At 38.0% G+C, this 27,404-nt stretch overlaps 6 protein-coding genes and 2 long non-coding RNA genes across 17 annotated transcripts; 5 read left to right on the top strand and 3 right to left on the bottom strand.

The window, feature by feature from the left end:
- Nucleotides 1–8,181: 8,181 nt before the first annotated feature.
- On the top strand, nucleotides 8,182–9,184 carry LOC129788175 (glutaredoxin 3). The gene is made up of 3 exons (XM_055824222.1): nucleotides 8,182–8,342; nucleotides 8,424–8,840; nucleotides 8,914–9,184. The coding sequence occupies exons 1-3, from the start codon at nucleotides 8,293–8,295 to the stop codon at nucleotides 9,089–9,091; spliced, it is 645 nt and encodes a 214-aa protein (XP_055680197.1). The 5' UTR covers nucleotides 8,182–8,292; the 3' UTR covers nucleotides 9,092–9,184.
- On the bottom strand, nucleotides 9,146–9,958 carry LOC129788176 (probable prefoldin subunit 5). The gene is made up of 3 exons (XM_055824223.1): nucleotides 9,767–9,958; nucleotides 9,479–9,694; nucleotides 9,146–9,414 (listed from the first exon to the last, which is right to left on the bottom strand). Exons 1-3 carry the CDS (start codon nucleotides 9,866–9,868, stop codon nucleotides 9,256–9,258), a joined length of 477 nt encoding a protein of 158 aa, XP_055680198.1. The 5' UTR covers nucleotides 9,869–9,958; the 3' UTR covers nucleotides 9,146–9,255.
- A 663-nt stretch (nucleotides 9,959–10,621) lies between these two features.
- LOC129788173 (ATP synthase mitochondrial F1 complex assembly factor 1) lies at nucleotides 10,622–11,528 on the top strand. Its single transcript, XM_055824220.1, has one exon. It carries the CDS (start codon nucleotides 10,622–10,624, stop codon nucleotides 11,447–11,449), a length of 828 nt encoding a protein of 275 aa, XP_055680195.1. The 3' UTR covers nucleotides 11,450–11,528.
- Nucleotides 11,464–12,499, bottom strand: LOC129788172 (uncharacterized). Its single transcript, XM_055824219.1, has 2 exons — nucleotides 12,442–12,499; nucleotides 11,464–12,367 (listed from the first exon to the last, which is right to left on the bottom strand). The coding sequence occupies exons 1-2, from the start codon at nucleotides 12,443–12,445 to the stop codon at nucleotides 11,496–11,498; spliced, it is 876 nt and encodes a 291-aa protein (XP_055680194.1). The 5' UTR covers nucleotides 12,446–12,499; the 3' UTR covers nucleotides 11,464–11,495.
- A 2,254-nt stretch (nucleotides 12,500–14,753) lies between these two features.
- LOC129788165 (uncharacterized) lies at nucleotides 14,754–15,333 on the top strand. The gene is made up of 2 exons (XR_008750311.1): nucleotides 14,754–14,900; nucleotides 14,970–15,333. It is a non-coding gene; the product is annotated as an uncharacterized LOC129788165 (long non-coding RNA).
- LOC129788164 (uncharacterized) lies at nucleotides 15,170–17,906 on the bottom strand. Of its 4 annotated transcripts, none has more exons than XR_008750310.1 (3): nucleotides 17,862–17,906; nucleotides 17,780–17,800; nucleotides 15,170–17,706 (listed from the first exon to the last, which is right to left on the bottom strand). It is a non-coding gene; the product is annotated as an uncharacterized LOC129788164 (long non-coding RNA). The 4 variants fall into 4 exon arrangements; XR_008750307.1 differs by having other exon boundaries at nucleotides 15,170–15,962; nucleotides 16,079–17,706; nucleotides 17,780–17,865; XR_008750309.1 differs by having other exon boundaries at nucleotides 15,170–16,431; nucleotides 16,558–17,706; nucleotides 17,780–17,865.
- LOC129788162 (uncharacterized) lies at nucleotides 17,774–20,143 on the top strand. Of its 7 annotated transcripts, XR_008750304.1 has the most exons (5): nucleotides 17,774–18,214; nucleotides 18,344–19,710; nucleotides 19,780–19,842; nucleotides 19,909–19,969; nucleotides 20,026–20,143. XR_008750304.1 is itself a non-coding variant. In XM_055824209.1 (3 exons), exons 1-3 carry the CDS (start codon nucleotides 17,866–17,868, stop codon nucleotides 19,495–19,497), a joined length of 1,404 nt encoding a protein of 467 aa, XP_055680184.1. In that variant the 5' UTR covers nucleotides 17,774–17,865; the 3' UTR covers nucleotides 19,498–20,143. The 7 variants fall into 7 exon arrangements, 2 of the variants coding, with proteins under 2 accessions (XP_055680184.1, XP_055680183.1); XR_008750305.1 differs by lacking the exon at nucleotides 19,909–19,969 and having other exon boundaries at nucleotides 18,344–18,950; nucleotides 19,050–19,842; nucleotides 19,970–20,143; XR_008750300.1 differs by having other exon boundaries at nucleotides 17,774–19,710.
- A 167-nt stretch (nucleotides 20,144–20,310) lies between these two features.
- On the top strand, nucleotides 20,311–25,173 carry LOC129788163 (synaptic vesicle glycoprotein 2A-like). Its single transcript, XM_055824210.1, has 8 exons — nucleotides 20,311–20,550; nucleotides 20,634–20,795; nucleotides 21,035–21,197; nucleotides 21,301–21,586; nucleotides 23,382–23,608; nucleotides 23,756–24,012; nucleotides 24,565–24,852; nucleotides 24,930–25,173. The coding sequence occupies exons 1-8, from the start codon at nucleotides 20,427–20,429 to the stop codon at nucleotides 24,959–24,961; spliced, it is 1,539 nt and encodes a 512-aa protein (XP_055680185.1). The 5' UTR covers nucleotides 20,311–20,426; the 3' UTR covers nucleotides 24,962–25,173.
- Nucleotides 25,174–27,404: the final 2,231 nt, after the last annotated feature.

Here is a 27,404-nt window from a genome sequence, read left to right as displayed (position 1 = left end):
TCTCACATAAGAAGGGAGGACTCTCTATATTAGAAGTTTCTAAGTATGTATGCAAGGGGGGCAGAGGCAGTTCATTTTGGGAAAATGGAGGGTGATTTTGCTAAATCGTTAATCATATTTTAATTATTAATATCCTGGGCGCATGAGGGGAAGATTGAAGAAAGCATGGCAAGACCTTTTGCAATGGGGGTGGCTTTCTTATGAGGAAAAAGATCAATCTTTGGTGTGAAAATCCTTGCCTTGTCCCTTCTTTGAGGTGCCGAGAGAAGGGATCAACAAACCCATATATATACGCAGGAACTATATATATATAGGAGGGTACCCATGTGGCGTTGAGCCAAAGCGGACAACATCCACCCTTCATGGAGGCGTACACAAGATTGGCGTGTTAGAAAAATTCAAGGGCTTGTGGTGGATGATAAAGTTTCTTTTTTCTCACAATAGACTTTTGCAGATGGTCCCAACATTGGAGGTGATTAAAGAAAAAGCGAAAATATTTAATCTCCATCACTGTTTTAATCTCCTCCCCCAATCAGTCTTAAAGTTATGTTTTTTTTCCTTTTAGAGAGAATTTGTCATTAAAGAGCTCGAAAGAAAGGGTGCGAGAAATTGGCGGAAGAGATTGTCTTCCTTGTGCGGGAGGGGCGAGGGTTTGGTTTCGCGTGAATAACGTAAGGGGGATGAGGAGCGAAACATTCATTCTTCATAAAATTTTAAAGGCGGCCAAATAACGAGCAGCTTCATCATGATAAAGTGTATCGCGTTTATCCATGGATGGGCTCCAATTTAGAGTGTGACAGTGCCACACCCACCCATAGCTCTCCCCCTGTTCCTGCCATACCTCAACCCCAATCGAACCATCGCACCAGAAGGCACCCTGAGGTCTCTTCTTGTCTTTTCCGCCACCAGCCCATCTATTTATTCATAGGAATAGAAAATTGGCGGAATTTCGGTTCAAGTTTTTCGGTTTTCTTCGTCACATTCACTGCCAAGTTGAAGTTCTTGACTTTATAGATTAAATATTTGTCCTAAAATTTAATATTTTGCATTATTTACTTAATTTGTTAAAAAGAAATTGCAATAAGAAAGCAAAAGAATTATATGTTGTGGCGCCCTGAATAGGGGGGCGCCACAGGGGCTTTGGTCAACTCCTCTAGTAACCTCAACCCTCGTCCTCAAACTAAACTACAGAGCACTTTGCACGCACAGCCATTCCCACACAAGGCTGAGCTCTGACTGACTCTCTCTCTACACACATCAGCACTCCTTGCCACTCTCTACACTCATCAGCACTCTTTGCTATTTTCTCATCTAATTACTCTCTCAGTGCTCTCCTACATTCTCTTGTGGATTCTCATATTCTCTCGCCTATTTGAGGGTTTGTAACCTAAAGGCAGAAGCCGTTGCCAAGGGTGGGCAGCCATTACAGTTACCGCCAATCTAAGGGTACTCACTCTATGAGCAGGTTAATATTCGCTGGATAGTGAGTCGGGCGCTACATATGTATTGATTTTTTTCTGCAAATTAAATTTATTGGCAATCCACCCTTCTAAATTTATTTTATTAAATTTTATCATTTTTAATGGAAAGAAAAATTCTTAAATAAATGCTTTATTAACTAAAAATATATTTAAAATTTCTTTATATTTCTTCTAAATTACATTAATTCGAATAAAAAAAAATTCAAGAAAAAAAAACTTTTAATATCAAAAGAATCATAGATGAAAAGCTTTAGAAATGATTAACACGTTAAGTGCCGGTACAATAATCGAGAATTATTTATTACATGACGTGTAATAAATGACTTGAGGTTAACATTTTAAATTTCTCACGGCATTATTATCAATTTTACACGCTTTGGCTTTTTTTTAAATTAATTTTCTGGTTTCTAATATTTTGCAAAGTTATTTTTGATTTTTTTAAATTTTTGTGAAGTATAATATTAATGGTTTCGTATGTTCTATATGTTCTAACATTCACTTGGCCATTTCTTCTTTGTGGTTTCTATTGTCCTATCGAATTATTTTAATGATTTCTCAAACGTTTTGTTCTAGGCACTGAGATCTTGTTCTTTTTCGAAGCTTCAGAAATTATATTACAAAAAGCTTTTTTCTGGTTTCTTATGTGCTACGGAACTGGTTTACTTTTTCAAATTAAATTTTTATAAAGTTAAAAAAAATTGAAACGGAAAATACTTCTCATATGAATATATTAAAAAAAATTAAAATATAAAATTATTCTGGAAGAATTCAAAAATAAGTTCTAATTCTTTTCTCAAGAGATTCTCAAGAGAAAAACTAAATTTAATCTACAAAATTTCCTTTAGTTTCAACTCCAATTTCACTGTAAATGTGCGGGGTGTGTTGGTTGTGCTGGTGGAGGGGGTTGCAAAAGGGTGGAGGAAGCAATATACAATGTTGAGGGAGATATGGGGGAAATTGAGAAAGGGGGCGGATGGTGGCAAAAGGTTCATAGACAATTTATTTCACCATCATGTTCTTCACCTTCTGCCGAGAAACTCTCTGTGATCATTGTTTGAGGGGTCAGGAGACGGGGGCGCCTTTTCATCCCCCACGTGAAAGGCAAAATAATAAATTGTGGACCATTTTATGATTGACACTGTATTATATTTAAGGAAGAAATCTGGCGAGGGTCAATTCCCAGCACTTGTGAGCTATGTATTGAGATGTCTTGTGTTTTTCCCTCCACAATGTGGAAAATGCTGTGGGGGACAGCCGGGACAACAAAAGGGGCGACATTCACAGGGTGGGGCGTGGTGAGGGGATTGAGAAATACGACGTGGAATGATAGGGAGGCTCCCCCCTCGACAATTGGACTCTATCAATGGGCGATTTTCTTTTCTTTCTCGCACCATCCACCCTCCGTCTCACATTTCTCTGTCTCGCCACAATTTTCTTCGATATATTTGGGGTTTATATTTTTTCTCCCTTTCTGCCTTTATAGGTTTTGGAGGCTTTTCCCGGCGAAAGCTCACCCCAAGACAACAAGAGGGTGGTGTGAGATGAAATAACACCAAAATAACCACCCGCTGATATTCCTTTCTTGCCCCCTCTCCCCCCATCATTGCTGTGTAAGTCAATTACGTGACATTTAACATATAAATCAGGTGTTTAGAAACATTCACCTCCCTCTCGCCCACCCATCATTGAAAACTTTTCAATTTGATTTACGGAGTTTTGCTGCGTGAAAGAAAAATTCTGTGACCAAATCTTAAAAGTTTTCCCTTTATCTTGCTGTTCACCTCAACGAAAAGCTCTTTGAAACAAGAAGCACACGATGTGACGACCGAGAGAATGTATATGTATGTAGGTAGAAGGCAAAGAGCTTTTAGCCATAGAAGCAATTGTCCTTGCAATATGAGGAAAATTGCCGTAAGGATCCTATTCGCTGCAGTTTCTGCAGTTAATTGCATTTTTCCTCACATCTCCAAACCCCAAGGATATTCCATCTTTTTTCCCGGGTGGTTTTCCCGAAAGAATATTCTCCTTGAAAGTATATTCTCCCGGTATATATACCTTCAATTCATCTCTTTCTCTAATGTTTATTTTAATTAAATGCCCCAAGCTCATAGAAAAGCTTTTTCCTCTGTCTATGTATGCACATTACCTCAATATTCAATTATGGTTAAACCATTAATGTTTCTGCTATATTTTCACCGCTAGGTTTTCACCTCAAATTTAAAATATATATGTTAGATATTTTTCCTTTTTTAATGTAACTATATTACTTTTACCAAAAATTATTTTGGCTGACGATGGCGAGGGCATATCTCTTACTTAAATCTTGCTTTCAGCAAAGTTGGAGCAAATCCAACATGTTCTTTCTCCCATATCTTTTATGTGCAGAAAAGGGAAAAAGGCAAGTAGATGAATTTATTCCAAATAATTTATTATAGATGGACTTTAATGTGAGCCTCTGTACCATTAAAAGCTTCTTTCCTGCCATAGAGATTTAGCTGTTTTTACATCTCACTGACTTAAAGTTCACTTCTGTGGAGATAGCAATGAATAATTTGGCAAAAAGACTGCGTTATCTATGTATGTGACATAGATATGTATATACAAAGTTTTATATACTCTAGAATTTTTTTTTAATTTAAGATTTTCTTCGAAATTTTCTTCTTCTCAACGAATACTCCTCAATTTTAATTTGTCAATAAGCCATTTAAGTTAGGAATCTCCCCTTAAAAATGTGATCAAGCACAAAATTGAGAGGATCTCAAAGGATTTTCACAATTCGTCATGAAAAGCTCTTTCATGGAGCTTTTGTACTTATAAAGTAAGAAAGTTTCCTTCAGAGAAACGGTAGAAGGTGTGAGAAAAACAGCCCGAGGGTGCAGCAATGGTTGAATAATTAGTTGAATCATTTCACGTCACAAACTCTCTTCTCCTTCACTGTGCCATGAAATTAGTGTCGTTTGAAAACCTCAAAAGTCTCTCCAATTCTCTTTTAGCTATGTGTTTTTGATTGCAACCACCACCCTATCAGCTCCGCAAAACACAAACTCAATAGAGCTCCTGATGGTGTGGGAGAAGGAGGTAAATTAAAGGTATACAATAAAACCACTAATAGCTATTTTATTGCTTATCATTGTGTTCGATTTTGGTTTTGCAAGACAAACACCGCATTTTGGGGGTTTTGGGTATATTTAGAAGCCATAGCGCAGCCACAGGAATACAACTAATTTAAATTATATTGAATGGCGAAAGCTCTGAGCTTATTTTCATTTAAATGCCGGTGCGCAAAGCTCCCATTTTGGATGGATGGCAATCTTTTGGACCACCTTTTCACCAGCACACCATCCCAAATTTATGCCATATACGAATACATCGCACTGACATTCATAAAAGCTTCCCATCCCCTCCCACACAGAGCTTATTTTAGTTCCAAATCCACCACTAAAATATTGTGTTAGATGTTGGGCAAAAGGCTCACACAGTGTGTGGCGAATTCCCATGCATATATAATAGACCTCAATAAAATAGCATTTAGAGTACGGTGGTATACCCCAGATAATACCATCCAGATAACGTCACTAATTCGCTTTACATGAAGGTGTGGCGAAATTGTTTTATTTCTTAATTTTTAAAGTAGTTTTTGGGGAGTTTTAACGTTAAAAGAATTGCAGGAAAACTATTAAGGAAACTGAGAGTACAAAACAGTCGTAATGTGAAGCATCTACTGTATAAAAAAGCTCTTGTTTAGTATTAATTATATTGAAAGTTCAATAGAATATGTATTACGAGAAATTCCGCTTCAAAGATATTTAATTAAATATCTGTGATGCGTTATATGTGTATGAGTTTTTAGTCCAATTAATTCTCATTATGTGTAAAATAATATTTATTGAGTGAAGTAAAATTGAAAAAAAGCTCATCAGTCAATTTATTAGTGAAATTATCAAATAATTTAATTAAATTTATGGTAAATGGACATTATGAATAAATTTTCAATAAATCACTAATAAAATTTTATTGCCAAATATGAGGGCTTCTATCCAAAAAGCGATGGATTTATTAGTCTCTCACCTATCCATGTGAAATTTGCGGTAAAATGCCAGTTACTAAAAAAATATCCACATTTTATTGAACTTATTGAGGGGCTTTCCTGGAAAATCATTTTAAAATGCTCGGTAAAGGTTGGAAGTAATTAAATTTTGCAATATTTTTTCATGATTTATCTTTGAGCTTTTCATTATATATTGTGAGCTTTTTTTCTGTAAAATTAACATATATAGATTTAGGCTTGCTAAAATTGTAAGGAAAATCCAGAAAACTATAGAACTTTGGAAAAAAATTATAAAGAACTCATCAAAAGCGAAAGAAATTGTAAAAAAAAAGATTTCAAAGCTTCAAACAAACAGAAGTGCAAGAAAGATTTCCATTTTAACTTTCTTTTTTTACAAAATTTTCCTTTTAGAATTTTCTTAAATATATTTTGGCATAAATTCTAAATTCCAAATAACATTTTGCTTTACTGCTAAAATAAATATTTCCACTGAAAACGAAAAATATATTTAAGAGCTGAGCATAAAAGCCTGCTTGACAAAAATCACAAAAATTATATTCACAAAACAAGTAAAAGGAATTGTCAAGTGAATATAAAATTGAATTATTTAAAATGATTTTTCCCTTCTTTCCACCTCTATGCAGCCACTGAAGGTACTCTCTCAAAGGACCCCAGTCTGTACATACACACAGAGTAGAGTTTATCCTTCATAGAAGTTTTCTGTGCAATGGCCTTAAAAACATCCCGGATGGGAGTTTATTTGTGGGGGGTGAACTTCCGTTCTCTCTGACAACGTGACGAGCACCAAAATGGATAAACAGACGCTGCTGTGCTAGTCCCAGACAGGATAAACGGAAGCTCCTTGTGCATATTTACCCTTATTACTTTCTAATAAAACACCACCCACCCCCCTTGCGAAAGAAGAAGACGAATGGCTCAAGGGGAGGTTTTGAGGGGGTGTTTGGGCAAACGATGCAGGGCAAAGAAAAAAAACGGCGCCTAATTGAATTCACTCGTTGCAAGAAAAAGTTTCTCCTTTTTTTCTTAAGTTTTCGCGCCCTTCTTTGCGCGTCTTATGATGGTAAAAATATTCCCCAACGCGAGAGGGTAATTAAAAGGTCTCTCAGTGAGCTTTTTGCAACCAAATTATTAACTCCCGATGCACAGAGCTTATCCTGTCTCCACCCTCTCCCCTAAAATAAGAAGAAGAGGTGGAAATTTTAACCAACTTCCGATGCTCAAACTTCCCCTTTTTTTTTTAACGCACCCCCACAAAACTACCCCCGCACAGAGTTCAACCACGTGACCGACAAAACATTGCTCTTTTGGGCTAATTGTAAAGCCAATTAAGACCATTCACATGTGATGCTGTCGATTCTCTATAATACCTCAAAAGAACGCCCACGCCTATGAGGAAAAAAAAGCGCCGTTGAGGATTTCCTGGAAATTTTAATTAATGGCGGAAGAGGGATGCAAGGTCGGATGAATTGGCTAAAGCTAAATGAACCCCGGCGAATTTTCCCAACACACACAGCAAAGAATTAATTTTAATTTTAATTTCTTTCACAAAATCCACCGAATCATCGCTCAACTTATGTACATATATATCTCAATAAGTCCACCCCCCGCACCTCCGCATAGGATTCTTTTCTTTACCGCCGCATTTTGTGCTTTTTGTGCGAGATCCATCACCACCCCACCCCACTCCATCCATCCCCTATTATATGTAAAAGCCGTTGAGTTAAAACTCGCGCAATGTTTTCAATTAAAATGCAAAAAGGGGGGATTTTTATTTGGTGAAAATTGGCCGTGTGGAAGGGATATTTTTGGGGGATGTTTTGCAGAAGAAAATGGAACAAACAAACATCATCAGTAAATTAACTTTCTTCACCCAAGAAGGGGAAGAAGTCGTCTCTCTAATAGGAAATTGGGGAGAAAATGCAGATCATCCCTTATTCAGCCATAACGCCGGAAGTTTATTATTGAAATTAAGTAGAAGATACAGAATAAATTATGTGGAAATTCGACTTTATTTATATATTTTTTATTTATCAATAAAAATTCTTTACAAAAAATATTTTTCTACAATTTTTACATTTTTAAAATTTTTTGAATTTGGCGCCATAAATGTAGTAGTTCCAAAAGCTACCACCACTGCTATTTTTGGTGTTTTCTCAAGAGAAAATGAGACAAATACATTTCAGCGCTATCCGTCTCTCTCATTCATTCAGTTTTTCGCAATTTTCTCGAGTTTTCCGCCGAATTTTCCAGGAAAATTGTGTTTTTTGTGACCAGGATGAAACTTTTGATTTTTTGGCATCAAAAATTCCAAAAGTTCGCGAAAATCCATTTCCGGGAAAAAAAAGTGCGTGTAAAATCCCCAACCGTCAAAATTTCAAATCTTTAAACCCAACCGTCAAAATTTCCGCAGGCCCAAAATTCCGCACAAGGGGCCCCCGGGGGCTCAGGAGTACCCGTAAGTGCCCCAGGAGCTCCAAAAATGTGTTTTATGCCCATAAAATTTGGAAGAAAATCCATAAAATCGCATTTTTGTAAAAACAAACAAAAAGTTCGTTAAAGTTCAAGACAAAAACGCCCTCCTGTTTTACTTCATTGAACAACCCCATATCGACACTCAATCATTCACTTGAAGTTGAGTACTTTTTGAGGATATCTCAATATTGCAGTTGAGGCAGCAAAAAATCTCATTCCTGTCCAAAATCCTCCACAAAAGCCATCAAAGTACATAAAATCTCTAGAAAAATGGGTGTTGTGAGTGTAACAACCGCCGATGAGTACACAAAACTAATCAGGTAAGACGGGAATCTTGGAAACTTGCTGAAATGGTGTAATTTCAAACGTATTTGAGGTTATGTTTTCTGACCACTTTGCAGCTCATCCCGGCTTTCTGTGGCAATTTTCTCAGCCGATTCGGCGGAACAGTGCAAGCAAGTTGCAGATGTTGCCGCCGACTTGGCAGGGAAGCCGGAATATGCTGATGTGCAGTTCCTTAGTGTCCCAGCGGAGGAACTATCGGAAATCTCCCTGAAGCATCAAATTGAGGCTGTTCCCACGGTTATCTTCTTCCGCGGTGGGAGTGCTGTGGATAGAATTGATGGTGTGGACATAGCTGCCTTTACGGCTAAATGTGCAAAGCTCGTGGGAGTTGTGGCATCGGATAAGGAGAAGCTGGAAGAGAGATTGAGGGCACTGATAAATCGTCATCCGGTGATGATTTTCATGAAGGGTACCCGTGATGCCCCTCGCTGTGGCTTCTCCAAGCAACTCATTGCCATTGTAAATGAAACGGGGTGAGTGAGGTCGTGCCCTTTGTGGCTATTTTGAGATTGAAAAGAAAAAAACTCAATTTGCATCTCTTTGCAGCATCTCCTACGACACCTTTGACATTCTAACAGATGAAGACGTACGACAGGGACTGAAAACCTTCTCGGATTGGCCAACGTACCCCCAGGTGTATGCTAAAGGCGAACTAATTGGTGGTTTGGACATAATCAAGGAACTCGTGGCGTCCGGAGAGCTCAAAGAGACACTTTCCGGATAGATTTTGCACAAGGATGGGATTTTTTTTTCTTGGGGCAGATTTAATCTCTTGGGGGACATTTCAAAGCGAATAAACTGTAATTTAGTAATCTTATCGTGTGCATTGTGAGAGGATTTCCTTGATATGGAAGGAAAGATGAGTTTTTGATGCTTCCTTAGGCGAATTTAGGATGGCTTCTGAAGCGCTGCCAGCTTTATTTCCATCACATCCATGATGGCATCGCGAATTTTGGATTTTTCAAAGCCCAACAACTCAATCTTCTCCACCTGCTCCTGCACAAAGTCAACTTTTCGCTTGAAGTAATCCTTCGCTCCCGCAACGTCCTGAAAAAGGCGATTTTTAGTCGTTATTCCGGGAACTATCGGCTACACAGAGCTATTTCCTTACCTTTTCAGCATAGTACCCTGTGCCAACATCAATGATAACATTATCCACTTGCTTAATGATTCCCGGAACGTACATGCTCCCGGTGAGTGGGACGAGAACAGGCTGCTCCTGATCCTTCCATTCAGGCTTAAATTGCTCCAAACTCTCCTTGGAACCCATAAATTTACTCTTGGCCATCTTTAGTGTCTGCAGGGACTCCTGGAATACTCCCAGTTCCTGGAAAAACTCCCCCCGGATGGGGGAAAATGTGAATAATCCACCCACACACAGTAGAAAGTGAGGTTATACCTGATCCAGCTGATTCTTTAGCTGCGTCAATTGCTGCAGATTCAGCTTCATGAGGTCAATCTGCTGCAGCCCAGGCTCCTCATTTGACGAAATTGTAGCCATTTCCACGGATTTGGGCAGGAAGTCACGGGGAGAGAAGGTTAATGTGAATTTTGTAAACACAAAAAAGGAAGTCTTCTTCTTTTTCTTTCTCTTGTCAAATAAATTTTCAAAAAGAAAACGTCAATTTTACCGATATTTTCCTCAAAATATTCGCTGTTATTTTTATTAATTTTAATCGTTTTAAAAGGCTAATAAAAGTGTTTTAATAATACAAATCATTCATAAAGGTACCCCTGACTGATAATGTCCAAGAAGAACCTAAGATCAAGGGGTAAGAAGCTGAAAAAAAATTCTTTTTGAGTTACTTTGTTTTTCATTTTCTTACGAATTTCTTTATTTTCTCAATTTTTAGAGAATTTATCAGAACGATTTGGTTCTTCGTACGATTGCCCAATTTGCCTGGAGACTCAGGAGAAGGGAATCGTCACAAATTGTGGTCACATCTTCTGTGCTCCCTGCCTGAAAAGGCACATGAAACCGAAGATAATTCAAGGATTTCGTGTTCAGTTCCATTCTCAATGTCCTATATGTAAGAGTACTCTGTGGCGAGAACTCTTCCTAAATACTCTTTTCTTCAAGAAAAAGGATAATTTTGCTAAATTAATGTGAATTTTTGTCATATTTTTAACGGTTTTTTGTGGAACTTGTTTATTAAAAATTTTCCGTCCACGCATAACCTCAAAAAAATTTCACATTTTGCCACAACGGCTCACGTAGTAGACGAAAAATATTCCCCAAAGACCGATTTCCCGGATGTTGGTGTTGCGAAGATTCCCAGGGCAGTTTGTAGTTCGTGGCATAGCCATGTCAGCTAGCAATAGAGCAAAGGAAGCAGTTGAGAAGCTGAAGGAGAAGAATCCCTACTATGAGAAGTATGCAGAGAAAATTGCTAAACTCCAGAAAACATCCCCGGAGGAGTTTCTCTCGCGACTAGACACTTTGGAGAAGACCCAGGGCACGAAGAAAGCCACCCCGGAGGAGCAGGAGAGGAAGTACAGTGAATTGCTGAAACCAAAGAAAGCCCTTGAGGCACAGGCGGAGATTCCGCATAAGAAATTGGAGGAGATTATGAAGCTGGAATTGGTGGAGGGGAAGTCGGCGGAGGAGATTCAGGCAATCTGGTTGGAATATCACAAGACTAAGGATGTCATTGCAGCAGCAATTCCAACGGAGATGTACAATGTGCAGCAGGAAAGGGCAAAAGCTCATCCCATCTTCATCCTGCCCATCCCACGGAGTCAGGGCTTTGAATTCATCATGCTTCAGTTTGCTGCGAATTCCGTGCACTTCACCCCGCTCCTGTGCTACCAGGTGCACAAGGAGAATGCCCCGGAATGCCTCAATATTGTCCACTACACCGAATTCCGGGACAAAGGGATCATCCTGATGCGCGGGGAGTACGATAGTAACGTGATTAGTGCTCAGGAAGCACAATGCCTGGCCAATCAGCTGCAAATGTACTACGGGCAGGAATCTCCGTCCAAGCAACGTCTCCTGGACACCTTTACAAATCATCCGGAAGCCTTCAAGCACATGGATGTCATTGCTGAGCTGGAGAACCTCAACATTGCGACAAAGTAAGAAGCTTCCGGAAATAATTTGTCTTGTAAAAAAAAATTTATTTCATTTAGAATAAATCGAGAGAAGTGTTAGAAGGAAATCCGGAAAAAGCCAATGGCTCCAAGTCTCGGAAGTCAAAAAATAATCTGCAGGATCTCTCCTCAATTTCCCGATTGTCCCACGAGAAGTGACTCTCTGCTTTCCGGACGTCTTCCTCGAGATCAATTTTATTTGAACGGAGGGAGCAGAAATTGGTCAGGCTGGTATCAATCATGTCCAGGAGGGGAGTTAGGGGTTCATTTGTTGTGTAATTCGTTCGCCCACCTGGGGCCATGTGGGTTTGCAAGGGTGTACCCACTGCTGGGATGCAATCCAGGAGGTCCGGACGTCCACCGGTGATCTCATTTAGGAGTTGAGTCTCGAGATCAAATGACGTCACACTCTGATCTTCCACCTGAAGATTATTCAGCCAACGTGTGTCTGTATTTGAGGTGGATGTAGTAGTATTGGCATCCTGGGCAGATGTAGAGGAAGATTTCGAAGTGATTGTCCCTTCGGCCAGCAATCTATTGAGTTTTTCCAGCATCATGGGAACTCTCTGTCGACAATCATCCACAAGATCACTGTACTCATAAACCTTCCTCCGCTTCTGCTCTTCCGGACTCTCCAAAGGCATCACTAAGACTTCCTTCAGAACGTCTTCATTCTCCCTTCTGGGTGGTTCCTCTGAGGGATTTCCCGACAAATCATTGCTGGATGCTTCACTCAGTAGCTGAACTCTATTTTGAGCCTTGTGATCCTCAATAGTTTTCCAGTAGAAGGATTTCTTGAACAATCCCGGACGACACATTGAGAATCCGGGCTTCTTTGTCGGCTGCAGGAAATCACATCCTCCTTTGCGCTTTGAATTGCGAGCTTTGGGTACCTTGAAGAAATCCCCTAATCCGACGGAATAGACCAAAAATTAGAAATAATCATCACCGAAAATTCCCACATTTTTCACATTTTCTCACCCATTTTTCCTCGTGTTGCGCAAACTTTTTTTCACACAAAAAAAAAACAACAGAATCTTAGAAAGCCGCTTACTAAGATGGCGCTCTTGGCGCGAGAATTCAAATTTTAACGAACAACCAACGAATATTTTGCAATAAATGGATTAAAAAGAGATTTAATTCACAATTAGAGACAAAAATAGATCAAATAGAGAGAATAATATTTATTAAAATTCAAAATCTTCCAGTGAAAATAATCTTGTTTATTGCCACCTCCCGGAATGTGTGTGTGGTGGGAGCGCAACAAAATTAAATTAGATAGCAAAATGCATTTTTAATGAGAGATTAATTGCATACACACGATTCTTTATGAGCTCTGTGACATCCCTAGGAACAATTATCATGATTATGAGGCGATTTTGCCACACAATTTCATTCGTGGAGCACACTTTTTTGGGAAAAATATTCTTCTAGTTGCTGCGGTGCACCGCAAAACTAATCATTTGGATAAAAAATTGGGATAAAGGTTTAAAAAGCTCAAAAACTTTAAGCCTAATTTGTTTTAAAAATTATCTAAACAAAAACGTATAATTATAAAAATTAATTTTCTTATTATTTTTACAATTTTGTGGTCAACCAGAAGACTTTAATCAGTTCTGTAGGGGAGACCGGGGTAAAAAAAAAGTCAATTTGCATAAATCCTTATCTGCAGGATTCCCCAAGGGCAAGAAAATTTCCTCTATAGGTCATTCTCATAGGAAATTTCCTGGCTTACAACTTTGTCTCAGACTGCTTTTCTCTATCTCCACGGGAAATATGAGCATTCGAGCCTTTCCTGAACCCTTCCACTTCTGACTTTTTTTTTAAACTCGGCGGGTAAATATAGTCACCAGTGGGGTGAATAAACTCATTGGAATTTTCCGACATTTCCAAGGATTTTCCACCTGAGAGATTAATAGTAGTTGATAGCTAAACTTCTCACTTTTTGATCCGCGACAAAGAATTTCACTTTTCTATCCACTAAAACAGAGAATTTTGCGATTTTCTCAATCACGCCATTTTGCAACAAATGATATGATTTACATGGGTTGATACGATTTACCAAGGGGTATGTTTTGATTCAGATATAATTATTCAGAAAAATCATTAAAAGTTAGTGAAAAATACACCTTGGCAACGTTTTCGACATAACCCAGCTAGTGAAAAAAAATATCAGATTGGAAAATTGTTAAAGGAAAAATATCGGAAAATGAGTTTTCTCAATACGCAAAAGTTTGGGAAATTCGCCAAAAATTTATTTTCTTTTTTAACTCTTAACACTTGGAGGACCCAACATTTAACACAACGCGGAGGATCAAATTGGTAATAACTACCAGCTGATAAAATATGCTCAATAATTAATTATTAATCAGTTTATTGAACAAGGATCGAAAGTTTCACTAATTCTTGATCTCCTTCAAGCATTTCTACACCGAATTACTGAATATTTAATTGAGAAAATCGTCACTGAATAAAATTGCGTCGAATCGATGCAAAATTGCCAATACAACCGACTTTTTTAGCTGCAGTTTTACTTAATTTATTATTGCGCCTAAATCATCACAAACTTTTATTCTTTAAATAACTTTTTAGTCACTTCCGGCAATAAAATTAGTCCACATTTAATGATTTTCAGCGAAGAAAAGTGAACAAGAGTACTTTATTTGGGAAATATGGGCGAACATAACCTCAAAACAATGGCTAAAATGTATGGGATTTTGACTGGTAATTACAACCAATTTGATCCTCCACGTTGGATTCTGACTTTGACCTCAATTATCTTTCAAAGAAAAGACTTTTCACGAGATTTTCTTTCTGCTATCTTAAAGTAATTAATATTTCCTACATATAGATGCTAAATTCATCGAGATAAGTCCAATAGATTTTATTCTGTGACGATTTTTAGGTTCAAATTGGTAGCAAGTACCAGTAAAGTCCTCCGAGTGTTAAAGTACTGATCGCATAACCTCCAAATTACAGTCAATTATTAAAGGTTGGTAGGGCTTTTAACCATAATTTTTTCAGATTTTTCCAAATTATAACTTAGGAATAATTAGAATTTGAAAATTTTTAACTGACTTTTTTTACCCCGGTCTCCCCTAAAAAAACTGATTGTGAAGATATTTTTATTAAAATTTGCACAGTTCTTTCAAATCCAGGAATTCGATATCTGAATATTTTTTTTTTTTTCAGAAAAGAACGCATTTTCCGAAAGGATTTTTTTTAAATGCGATCAAAATCTATTTTATTTTTTAGATCCAAAATAATAATTATTCTAGCTATTCTAGAGCAATTGTTGAGGATTGAATAGCCCCTTATAGTTCCTTTGGGGAAATTGATAGGTTTAGTTTATAGTTAATCGCAGTAGGCGTATTCTTGCAGAGAAAAATAAGTGAAGTCAAAGAGACGCTAAGATAAATTTGTGAAAATCATATAAAAAAGTAAGTAATTTGAAAATATCTATGCAAAATAATGAAGAATATGTAGTAATAGTTTAAATGATTTCATAGGAATTTGTCGGCGCCAAAGGATGGCAAAAATATTGAGTGATTAAGATAGCTGATTGAAGAAAGGTAAAAATGGTAGATAATATATATATGTAATGAACGAATGTAGCTAATTAGAATTAATTTTAATAGGATTTGAGAAAGGACAAACGATAGGCGTGCAGGGATAATTAGCGGCTAGCTAACAAAATAGGTAAAAATAATTTGAAGCACATTTAGAAAGAATTTAATCAGAAGAATTTGTTCCAGAATCCCTCACATACTTTCGCCATTGGACCTCATTTGCCTAATACAACTCATTTATTTGCCATCCTTGCCACCCACCCACACCGTAGATTAACTTTGGAAATAAAATATAAATACAGTCCACTACTTGAATTGCGATCCCTAACAATTGGTCCATCGACCCAAAGATCGAAAAAGCGACCCACGGATCTGCGGTGTGTGGTACATTGATTGATTTGACAAAATGGCGCCCCGTAGGAGCAAACGACAAAATAAAGGTGTTCCTCCGAATCGCTATGGTTTTGAGGAAAATGATGATCTTGATGCTGAGAGGAAGCAGAAAGAATTAGAATTGGAGATGTTGAAGCTGGAAATCAGCAATTTGAAAACGCGTCGTAGTCTTCTCAAGGCACAGGAAGATTCTCCGTTGGGCAATGATGAGCTCAACCATCACACTGAAAAAGCGTCTCAAAATAACCAGATTGACTTGTCGGAGGACAAATTGGATGAGGTTCTAGGGAGATTTGATAAACTCCGGAACTCATCAAAGGAGCATCAAGAGGAAGTTCCAAAACAGAAGATCGTCACTATGTCAGCTGATGACCTTCAATGCGCTCTGGAGGCGGCTGTGAATGCCGGGAAGGAGCAAAAGCCCGTCAAGCAGAATCAGGATATGGTTCAAATGATGGAACGTCTTATGATGAGGCAATCGGTGGGTACGGATGCTCACAAATTTGATGGAAATGTGCAGGATTGGCCATTGTTTCTTGCCTGGTACGAGAATTTGACGACAACGTGTCAATATGCGAGTGCTGAAAAGCTTGCTTTGTTGCAAAAATGCCTACAAGGAGAGGCAAAAGAGACAGTGAGATTCTTGCTGTACTCACCCGAAAATGTGGACTTGATTATGTCATCGCTGGAGGAGAGATATGGACAACCTGAGCACCTGATCAGGACGATGATTGCTCAGATTAAAGCGATGCCACCCGTCAAAGCTGATAAGCCAGAGACTTTGGTTAAGCTCTCTGTGGCTCTCTCAAACATGGTTGCTGCCGTTGTGCGCTTCAATCGAGGTTGCTACATCGATAATCCTCAGCTCTTGGACGAGCTATTGCCGAAATTGCCTCTGGCCATGCAAATTTCGTGGTCGGAATTCTGCGTCACTAAAGGATCTCCAACACAGGGACTGCGAACTTTCTCTGCATGGATTTCCGTCAAAGCCAAGGCGGCAAATTACCGGCTCCAGGTACAAGAGTCGACACGTGTGGAAAAGAAACCAGAAAAAGGCAAAACTGTAGCTACAGTTACAGAACAGAAAAATGAAAAGGCACCAAAAGCGATATGCGCTTTCTGCCAGGGGACTCACCCTCCTCACAAATGCGACACCTTCGGGAAACTTTCTGTGGCAGATCGGTGGAATCTCGCCAAAAATAAAAAGGTTTGCTTCCGATGTCTGAAGCCAAATCATTCAGCGACAAACTGCAAAGCTAAAGATGGATGTTCGAAGCCCAACTGCAAGGCACCGCATCATACTTTACTTCACAAGGATGCTTCCCCGGTGGTACAAAATGCATCAACAGATGAATCATTGAATGTCACAGTAGAGGAGCCTCCTTCACAGGAGGGGGCAGAGACACCTCCAGCCAACACAGTGGCACACGTGGCAATACCGGATAAAACTTTGATGAAAATTCTTCCCGTTCATATTATGGGACCAAATGGAACATTTAAGGTGTACGCTTTCCTGGATGAGGGATCTACACTTACTTTGATGAAGCAATCGTTGGCTGATCGATTGGGCGTCACTGGACGCAATGCACCTTTGACATGGCAAGGAGCCGTTCCGGAAATGTGTTCTGATCTGACTTCAAGGATTGTGGAGTGCAGAATCCAGGGAACTTTCCCTCGTGCAAAGCGCTATTTGTTGAAAAATGTGCGCACTGTGGCAGAATTGACTTTGCCAAAACAAACTGTGGACATTGCCTTACTGTCCAGCCACTGGAAACATCTCGCGGAAGCACCGGTAGAATCCATGGAGGACGCCGTACCCGAGATATTGATTGGATTGGACAACACGCCTCTTATCTCGAGTTTGGAGATTATCAAGGGACCATGGCATGCCCCTTACCTTGTCCGTACATTGCTGGGTTGGGTAGTGATGGGCAAAATGTGTGTTGAAAATCCTCCCGCTGAGGAAAAGCTCTATTCCATTGTAGAGCGACATGATGAACTGATGGAAATGGTGAAAAATACTTTCGTGATGGAGTCTCATGATACGGGAGTGCCCGGAAAGGCGCTATCACGTGAAGACAAGAGAGCACTGGAAATTATGCAGCGAACAACAAAGAAAACTCCGGATGGGCGCTTTGAAACTGGCCTGCTATGGAAGCAGGTGGATCCTCCAAGTGTCCCGTCATCGAAAGAAATGGCATTGAAGAGACTGTATGCAGTTGAGAAAAAGCTGGATCAGGACGATGAACTTGCAAAGGCATATTGCGCGAAGATGGAAGACCACCTACAAAAGAGGTATTTGGTAAAATTGACGGATGAGGACAAAAAGGTTCCACAGGAAAATGTTTGGTACCTACCCCGCTTGTGCAATTGGGTTCCTGGAACGGAAAATCCAGCAGATTTAGCAACCAGGAACAACAAGTTTGACTTCAATACTACCTCGATGTGGTTTTCTGGGCCACCATTCCTCAGACTGCCCGAAAAGGAGTGGCCTCAAAATAATGTGACAGAAATTCCCCTTGACGAATGTCGTATGACAATTCCCACCTATTCGAAAGATAGGACATTTGACTTGCTGCCAAACGTTGAAAGGTTTTCTCGTTGGACACGTTTGATTAGAGCGACAGCTGCAGTGAAATCGTGTGCGATGTTTTGGCTGCAGAAAATTCGAGAAAAGCCCCGAAAGTGTACAAAATTGCCTTTGAGTGTCAGTGATTTGATTGAGGCTGAGAAACATTGGTTCCGTGAGATCCAACAAGCCAAATATTGTGACGAAATTGAGGCGCTGAAAGGTAAACAATTGATTGAAAAGAAGAGCCCATTGTATACACTGTCGCCCATCTTGGATTCCGATGGCATTTTGCGCATGAATTCTCGACTGATTAACAGCGAATTGACTGAGAAATATCCTGTAATTCTAGACCCGAAACACCCGGCAACAAAACTTTTGATTATGGATGCCCACGTGAGGAATCACCACCAGGGCAGAGAACAAGTCGTGAATACATTGAGAGAGAAGTACTGGATACCGAAGATTCGTGTGGCGGTGAAAAGTTCTTGGAACAATTGCCAACATTGTAAGAATCTCCGTGCCAAACCAAGGGTCCCTGAGATGTCAGCTTTGCCCAAAGCTCGTGTGGGTGCTACAGCATATCCCTTCGAGCGAACAGGAATTGATTATTTTGGACCATTGATGGTGAAAGTAGGAAGACGACACGAGAAGCGTTGGGGCGTCCTATTCACTTGTATGGCGACAAGAGCTGTACACTTGGAGGTAGCTCATTCGCTGACTACTGATGCGACTATTATGGCAATCCGACGACTGGAGAGCACACATGGACCCATTAAGGAGATGTTTTGTGACAATGGAACAAATCTGATCGGAGCTGACAATGAATTTCGCCAGTTATATGAAGCTCTCGATGAATCTCATAAGCTGACGGATGCTTGCTCTACAAGGAAGATTAAATTCAGCTTCAACCCACCCTCATCACCGCACATGGGAGGATCATGGGAACGTTTGGTGAGGTCAGTAAAAGTGGTTTTGAAGGAATTGTTGCGAAATCACGTTCCAACAGATGAGGAACTTTTGACGATGTTTGCTGAAGTGAAGTATACGTTGAACAGCCGACCTTTGACGTATGTTTCGGTTGATCCAAAGGACAACACTGCATTGACTCCAAATCAAATTTTGATCCCCAATACTGGAGATTCTGATGACAACCGACCGATCGGCACATTCGAGGACCGCGATCTCATAATGCGGAAGGCATGGAGACGTGCGCAGTATCTCGCTGATTTGTTTTGGCGCCGTTGGATCCGTGAATACCTACCGGAGTTGGCACGGCGAACAAAATGGTATGATCCCTGCCCCCCGATCGGAATTGGAGACATCGTGGTGGTGTGTGATCCGCAATTGCCCCGCAACAAATGGCCCATGGGCCGCATTACTGATGTTTTTCCCGGACCGGACAAGAAGATTCGTTCGGCCAATGTACAGACGAAGGAAGGAGTTTATCATCGCCCTGTAGCGATACTGGCTCGATTGGATGTTCAAAAGGAGATTGATACTTAGAAATAAGAAATGATGATTGTTAGTTCTTAGAAAAGGTGTGGGTGCAGGTGCACCAGAAGGGGGAAATGTTGAGGATTGAATAGCCCCTTATAGTTCCTTTGGGGAAATTGATAGGTTTAGTTTATAGTTAATCGCAGTAGGCGTATTCTTGCAGAGAAAAATAAGTGAAGTCAAAGAGACGCTAAGATAAATTTGTGAAAATCATATAAAAAAGTAAGTAATTTGAAAATATCTATGCAAAATAATGAAGAATATGTAGTAATAGTTTAAATGATTTCATAGGAATTTGTCGGCGCCAAAGGATGGCAAAAATATTGAGTGATTAAGATAGCTGATTGAAGAAAGGTAAAAATGGTAGATAATATATATATGTAATGAACGAATGTAGCTAATTAGAATTAATTTTAATAGGATTTGAGAAAGGACAAACGATAGGCGTGCAGGGATAATTAGCGGCTAGCTAACAAAATAGGTAAAAATAATTTGAAGCACATTTAGAAAGAATTTAATCAGAAGAATTTGTTCCAGAATCCCTCACATACTTTCGCCATTGGACCTCATTTGCCTAATACAACTCATTTATTTGCCATCCTTGCCACCCACCCACACCGTAGATTAACTTTGGAAATAAAATATAAATACAGTCCACTACTTGAATTGCGATCCCTAACAGCAATTATCATAAATTGCGATAAAATAGTTAATTTTACGTGTACTGCCTGAGCTACTAAGATGCTCTTGATCCCTGTGCAAATTTGCACGAGGATCACCAGCTAAAGATTGCTCCCACACAGTAGCTGGATCTTGGAAAATTATAAATTCTTCTGCGAAATGTAGATCGCCTTCAGTTGTTATTTTCTGTATCCAGGAGAGCACTGAATGGATTAATTTGCGAAAGTTATATTAAGTTTAAAAAAAAGGATCGCGAAATGGTGGCAAATGATCGTGCTATTTTTACAATTGACGAGAAATTGGGTGGTGAAGGTGAAAAATGTGATAAAGAAGGATGTGATGAGAAGAAAATTTCCCTCGATGAAGCTCTCGATCTGTTAGGTTTGGAAATTTTAAGAGAGAGAAAAAAAATAAAATTCAGGAAGATTAATTGGGGGATTTTTTTTTGGGGGCTTGACTCAAAGGTTTCGGAAGAGTTCATCTACTGGTGGTTTTTGCTGCTGGACTGTGCCTTCTGACTGTGATTAACGAGACGATGGGCATCGGCATGCTTCTGCCGGCAGCACAGTGTGATCTTGAACTCACATCAGCTGATAAGGGCTTGTTGAGCGCTATCAGTTTTTTGGGTAATTTACAATTTGCCGGAAAAACAATCCGTCGCAATTATGCCCCCCCCCATATCTCCCCCCTCAGGGCTACATTGCCAATCCAATGATTGGAATTTTTTGGCACGTTGAGCTACTTGAGAATTTACCAGAGAAAAAAAAACCAATTCAACCTCAAGATCCCATCAAGATCGTATTGCGAGGAAGTTTGCCAAGAAGAAAATCCTTCAGAAAAAAAAATGAAAATTTGCATTTTGCAGGAATAATGGTCACATCACACTTTTGGGGCTACCTGGCAGACACAAGAGGTCGTAGACAGATGATCATGATCACCCTCTACAGCACCGCAATCGTCACGATCTTGTCGAGTGTGGCGCAGAATTTTACTCTCTTTGTCATTTTGCGCTTCTTATCGGGCGTTAGGTGAGGCAGATTGGGCAGATTTACGGCTGTCTGATTTTTTTTTTTAGTAAATTTTATTCCCCCTTATGGAGGTAATTTCACCCACACTTTTGCCACTCGACAGCATCTCTGGACCATCTGCCGCAATCTATGCGTATCTCGGTGAGTTGAATCGCACAAAAAATCGCGATCCTGTCATCACCTTCACGTGTACCTTTGCTGGATTATCTGCCGTCGTTGTCCCAGCCATGGGATGGTGGCTTCTACCCCAAACGTGGTCAATTGAGATCTACGATGGTTTCTTCTTCCGCCCATGGCGCCTACAGTTAATCCTCCATACACTTCCGGGACTCCTGGCGGCAGTTCTCTTCAATCTCCTACCCGAAAGTCCCAAATTTCTCGTAGCACAGGTAAGAAGAAAAAACTCTAATTTTCCCTTCTTTCCTGAGGATCAGTTCAATGCTCCCAATTTCCCCTCTTTTGTAAATTAAAATTAAGAATTTTTGACTCAAGGCTGGGAATGTGAATAAACCCATTTTGTATATAAATCGCTTAAAATTAATCTTATTCATATTTCACCATTTATTTAATCTTCTTTATTTGAAGAATTTTCCAAGAAATTGAAAGATTTGTTGAGAAATGGTTGAGAATTATATTTTTAGGCAGATGAGTAGAGAATTTTAGAGCAGAGAAGAGAATAGATGGGGCAAGCTATGCTCCAATCAGTTGGTTACGTGCAAAATAAGGGGAAAGAATATAAGAAAAATGCTAAAAAAAAATCAACAAAAAATTCGGAAAGTTAGGAAGATTAAGGAAAATCAAAGAACTTTTAAGTTCTTGTTGAAAGTTTATTCTAAAAAGTTCTTTAAATTCCAAATATAAGGACCACAGAAAAATTTAAATAAGGTAAAATTTAAAACTTTTTTTCTAATCAAAAATTGTTAGTTATTTAGATTTTTTTTAAACTTCTTCATGTGAGACAATTTTTTTAACCTCATCTCTTAACCCTAAGATCTTTCGGTCTACTGATCCATGTAGAACCGCCAGAATATAATTTTTTTGGTTTTTATAAAAGAATAAATTATGAAAATTGATATTATTTGTGAAAAATTAAAATACATTTATTTGACAACAATTTTTTTAATACAGAATATAATTTTATATAGCTTTAAATTTTTAACCAATTATTCATGTAGGTAATAATTTCTCAACAAAAAAATTACTAATACATTACTAATCATTAAATTAATTTGAAAAAATAATAAAATTGATTTTTTTTAGTTTAATTTCTTAGTCAATTAATTTTAAAAATTATTCTAGAAGGAATTTTCAGGACTTTTCTTTAACTTTCGCGAATTCTGACTTTAATTTTATTTTAGAAAAGTCAAATTCTCAACCGAAATTCTTAAATTTTTGAACAAAAAGTTCTAAGGACTTACTAACCGAATTCATTCAATTTTTGCGACAAATAAAATCTTTTTATGCATTTTTATGCGCTCAGGGTCAACCTAGAAAATTTTCCGAGCATACTAAACTGAGCCTTGGATTAAGTTTTAAACATACCATCAATAGGGGTAAATTGAAACAGATATATAAGAAATAAAAATATTTCTTATTTGAAAGCTTTGTAAATAAAATCCACAAAAAGGCTAAAGCTACAAGAATTTATTCCTCTAATTTTTGAATTTTCTTAGCTTTATGAGTTTTTTTTATTGAATGATCTAGAATGTGATTTCTATGGGAGTTCCTATTCACCCCACTACGACATTTTATTAGCTCTGTAATTAATCAAAGATTTACGCTGAACGACTAGAAAATTAATTCTTACAAGAAGCTTTCTGGTATAAGAAGCGTGCCAATTTTTTTACAAAATTGTTTAACACCTGAAATTTGAATTTCTCATTCATTCATTTTTAACTCCTAAACAAGAACAGCAAAGCATTTATTATAGTTGTCGATTCATGACAAAATTATTGCTGAATATCTTGACCGAATATTTTAGCAATTTGACGCTCAAACTGGCATAGATTACTTCTCATTTTTTCACATCCTAAACATTCTAAAGAATGTTTATGTAAAAATTATGCAAAAAAGCATAATTTATCAATTCCCCTGTAATCTCTCATATGAGATATTTGTATGGAAATGCTGAGAGAGATTTAGTTTTAACAAAATGAGGCATTGCTCTTTCGTTCGCCATTCTAGGGAAGAACAGAAGAAGCTCTTGCTGTGGTGAAGTGGATTCACATGAAGAATTCTGGCGGGAAATTAGCTGAAATGGATATTACGGAACTCACGTCTGAAGCTTCAGGGATTCAGCACAATGGGGGATGTTTGAAGTCAATGTGGAATCAAACAGTTCCTCTATTTACCTACCCCTACGTCGTTCGTTTTGTTGTCTTCTGCCTTATTCAATTTGGGATCTTTTACACGTAAGTTTTCACCTCTCTTCTCAAACTATGGAGAAAAAAAAAGAAGAGAAAACCCCTCAACAAATATTTACTCAAGATACTCAAAATACTCAAGATTAGGAGGATTAAGAGAACAAAATTAATTTATTTTTGGTGTATAAAATTTAGATGTGCTGGCGTTGGTTTGTGGTTTCCAGAAATTGTTAATCGTATTCTCCAAGCAAAAACCGAGGAGAGTCGAACAGTTTGCCAAATGCTCGACTTTGCCCCAAATGTGACGCATTTGGAGCTACAAGAGGAGGTGTGCGATGACTCCATTGATACGGATACATTTGTCTACAACCTCTTCTACGGGACCATCTACGTGGTTGGCTACATTATCCTTGGATTCCTCGTTAAGTACTTCGGCAGGCGAACTCTTCTTGGTAAGATATTTCGTGGGCTTTCACCAGGCGCCTCCACTTGGGGCTTCTAAACTACTTTATTTTGTTCTTCTCTATTCCAAAAAATCATTCATTCTTCTTCTTCACAAAAAAATATTCTTTTGACCAAAAGCTAACCAGCAAGTTTTTGCAAAGAAAAATCTTCATCAGTTAAGAAAATTGATTTTGAATAATTTGCCCAAAACAGCGCGAAAATTCGCATTTTTTCTGCAAAAATTTATCTCTCATTTATGTTAATTTTTCTATTGGTGCTCTTGATTAATTTGAGCTTCCCTGGTGTGAGAAAAAAGCCGAAAATTGTCTCTGAATTCTTTTCTGAAAAGAAATTCTTTGCCAAACAGAAATCTTTTTTTTTTGCTGAATTTTGATCAGAAATACAGACAGGAAAGAAAAGAAAGAAAAGACATTAAGAATAGGATGGTCCGTTATCATTTTAGAAAAAAAAAGTAGAAGAAGAAAAAGCTCAAAATAGAGCTTCTAATCTAGATGAATGTTTATTAAAATTTCTTAAATTAATTCTTCCTCATTCAACAGTTGGTCTTTTGGGAAGTTCAGCATTTGTAGGATTGTCTCTGATGTGGCTGACAAATCACAGCGCAACTATCCTCTTCCTGGCTATGCATCTCATGTTTGCAGGCGTTTCAATATCCGTTGTGAATTCCTCCGTTGTTGCCTTCTTCCCAACACACATGAGGGCCATGGCGATGTGCATAACGCTAATGTTTGGACGTTTAGGCACATTTGCCGGTAGCAACATCATTGGCTACCTCTTTGACATCAACTGCCATTTCACATTTCTCATTTCTGTTGGATTGATGATCCGTAAGTTTTTCTTCTTTTGACGAAAACTTCATTTCTACGGTTTTCAAAGAATTAAAAAAATATTCTTTTCCTTTCAGTTTGTTCCACAGCAGCATTCTTTATCAAATGAAAGTAATTTTGAATGACAAAAGTGATCCAATTTTAGAGACTGAAAGACACTTTTCACTCTTCAAACTTTCAAGCTCATCACTAATCATCATTCATCATTAACCCAATTTAGTTTAGATAAATTTATTGTTTTGTTAAAATGTTATATTTTTATTGAATAAATAGATATTTTTATTAGATTTGACTCTAGAATAAATAAAAAAATATTAAATTTTTTGCGTTTTTTTTTATTTGACCTTTGACCAGGTGTTGCCTGAAAAAAAAGGAAAAAAAATCAAAAAATAATATAAAGACTTTTAGTCTTACAAAAGTTCTAAACTATTTTGCTACATTTACCTATTTTTACAAAGTCAGCTGAAAATAAAGTTTATATGATTTTTTTTTCATAATAAAATATAAAATAATAATTAAAAACAAAAGATTTTCAAATAAACTTTTTGCATTTCATTCTTTTTATTTTTTCTTCCAATTAAAATTCTCTGTGACCTTTCTAGATTAACAGGAAGTTCATTATTAAAGGATTTTTTACTAGCAGTTTAGATTCAGAGGTTAGTTAATAACTGTTAAGATTTAACTTCTTTAAAATGTTAATAAAAAAAACTATTAAAACGTTTTTCATTTTTTAATTTATTTTTTAAGCAGTTTTCATAAGAGATTTTTATTCAGAATCATGCAGTTTGTTACGCAGTAAATAATGCAGTAGCCTGTGTAATATTTATTTAGTTAAATCTAGAATTAATTGTGCAGTATATCATGTAGTTATTCATTCAGTTATCTATGCTGTTTTTTGTGCAATAAATCATGCGGTTTTCAAGCAGTTAACTGTGCAGCTAATTATGTAGGGGAGACCGGGGTTAATAAAGTCACTTAAGGGTTAAGAAAAAGCTCAATATATCATATTTCCCAAATAGATAAAGCGAAATGTATTGCCTGTTTCTTTAGGAAATTTACTGCCCTATAACTCTTTCTCAGATCATTTTGTTCTATCTAGCTAGGAAATATGATATTTTAGGCTTTTTCCAAGCCCTTAAGTGACTTTATTAGCCCCGCCCTCCCCTATAGTTCTCTATATCTTTTCATGCAGATTTTAAATAATTTAAAATGTAGTTAACCACGTAAATTTCATAGACTTTCTTATGCCATAAATAGGCAGTTTTCGTGCAGTTTATCATGCAGTATTCATTATTTTTTTCCTGCAGTTATCCATACAATTTTCTTGAAATTTTCTCTCCAGTATTCATGCCCATGCATTTACTGCGCAGTATTTACGCAGTATACCTACAAAATTAAATAAAATAAAATTACCAAAAAAATCACGCAGATCATTCTGGTTTAATTAAATGCCTTGACAACGTAAAATTAAAAGAAAATTAATTATTTAGTATCAAACTTAAACTCACTATAATTTTACTTGAACGTGCTCTTCACCGCACGTGTTATCATTGTTTGCAAATTGAAGTATTTAATTTATCAATAAAAAACATCTAAAATGCTTCTTGATCATAAATTTTCCTCCTATATTTGTTATCCTATAAGAAACAAAGTTGCAGCAAGGAAGGGGGAACTTGAGATTTTTGAAATTCTCTCTTATTGCTTTATGGGTAATAATTGCAAATCCTCATGATTAAGTCATCTTGTGTGCAGTGTATGTATGTGTAATGTAAGTCAATAATCTCAAGAATATCTCGACTGTTTAGCACTTTCCTTCCATTCATGTCTCATTGAGTGCAAAGAGAAACAATGTTACGATAAATCGTGCTCAATGGTATAAATCCGCGCGCGAGAGCTTCTGCAGAAGGTGCCTCTGTGCAAGCAAAGCTCGTGTGTTGCGCTATTAGATGCTGTTGATGTTGTGCAGAGTAACGACGACCAGTGCTGTGGTGCCACCCTGTACTGGTGTAACAATGAACTTCAACGAGAAGTTTGATCGTGGAGTTCAAGGTGTTCCAGGTGTGGTTGTGGTACGTTGACACATTGAATTATTTTTTTCCTCCATCGTGATGTTATGTATTTGGGTTAGAAAGCACGCATGATGGGGATTTTCTTTACTCTCAGTGCCACCAATAATTCTATGCTCGTATATACAACAGAAATGATTCGGTCTTAACTGCTGCCACTGCGCTGTGAGTGAGAATAAGCTCTTTCACTTTCGTTATGCTACCTCATGGGCACCGCATGGGTTTTATTTAGTAGTATATAGCATTTCCACAACGCACATGCACCATGCGTGTTGCAACCTCGCACAGGAAAAAAGCACACACCATTCAGACTTAATGACCATTTTATGCTAATCCTCTTTCGGATGCATTTGATCTGTCACATACGCAATACACGGAGATTATTTTCTCTCGGCCCTTTTTCTTTGCTACCTACATTTGCTATGTACAATGTAGAAAAAAAAGCTCGCAGTTGAGACATCTTCAGAAGAAGATTAATTTACGCAC

The sequence above is a fragment of the Lutzomyia longipalpis genome, chromosome 1 (assembly GCF_024334085.1).
Source record: "Lutzomyia longipalpis isolate SR_M1_2022 chromosome 1, ASM2433408v1".
NCBI classification, from domain to species: Eukaryota; Metazoa; Arthropoda; class Insecta; order Diptera; family Psychodidae; genus Lutzomyia; species Lutzomyia longipalpis.
Note: the sequence above shows the minus strand (reverse complement) of the source record. Positions and strands in the feature narration are given on the sequence as shown.

What these genes read in the sequence shown, in the direction of transcription:
- LOC129788173 (XM_055824220.1), top strand. Translation starts at nt 10,622, where the DNA reads ATGTTGGTGTTGCGAAGATTCCCAGGGCAGTTTGTAGTTCGTGGCATA.
- LOC129788163 (XM_055824210.1), top strand. Translation starts at nt 20,427, where the DNA reads ATGGTGGCAAATGATCGTGCTATTTTTACAATTGACGAGAAATTGGGT. An exon ending in CAATTTGGGATCTTTTACAC is followed by an intron (nt 23,609 to 23,755) that starts GTAAGTTTTCAC and finishes TATAAAATTTAG; the next exon opens with ATGTGCTGGCGTTGGTTTGT. An exon ending in TTCTGTTGGATTGATGATCC is followed by an intron (nt 24,853 to 24,929) that starts GTAAGTTTTTCT and finishes TTTTCCTTTCAG; the next exon opens with TTTGTTCCACAGCAGCATTC.
- LOC129788175 (XM_055824222.1), top strand. Translation starts at nt 8,293, where the DNA reads ATGGGTGTTGTGAGTGTAACAACCGCCGATGAGTACACAAAACTAATC. An exon ending in GAGTACACAAAACTAATCAG is followed by an intron (nt 8,343 to 8,423) that starts GTAAGACGGGAA and finishes ACCACTTTGCAG; the next exon opens with CTCATCCCGGCTTTCTGTGG. An exon ending in GCCATTGTAAATGAAACGGG is followed by an intron (nt 8,841 to 8,913) that starts GTGAGTGAGGTC and finishes ATCTCTTTGCAG; the next exon opens with CATCTCCTACGACACCTTTG.
- LOC129788162 (XM_055824208.1), top strand. Translation starts at nt 17,866, where the DNA reads ATGTGGTTTTCTGGGCCACCATTCCTCAGACTGCCCGAAAAGGAGTGG. An exon ending in TCATGGGAACGTTTGGTGAG is followed by an intron (nt 18,951 to 19,049) that starts GTCAGTAAAAGT and finishes TACGTTGAACAG; the next exon opens with CCGACCTTTGACGTATGTTT.
- LOC129788176 (XM_055824223.1), bottom strand. Translation starts at nt 9,868, where the DNA reads ATGGCTACAATTTCGTCAAATGAGGAGCCTGGGCTGCAGCAGATTGAC. An exon ending in TAAAGAATCAGCTGGATCAG is followed by an intron (nt 9,695 to 9,766) that starts GTATAACCTCAC and finishes GAGTTTTTCCAG; the next exon opens with GAACTGGGAGTATTCCAGGA. An exon ending in CAGGGTACTATGCTGAAAAG is followed by an intron (nt 9,415 to 9,478) that starts GTAAGGAAATAG and finishes CGCCTTTTTCAG; the next exon opens with GACGTTGCGGGAGCGAAGGA.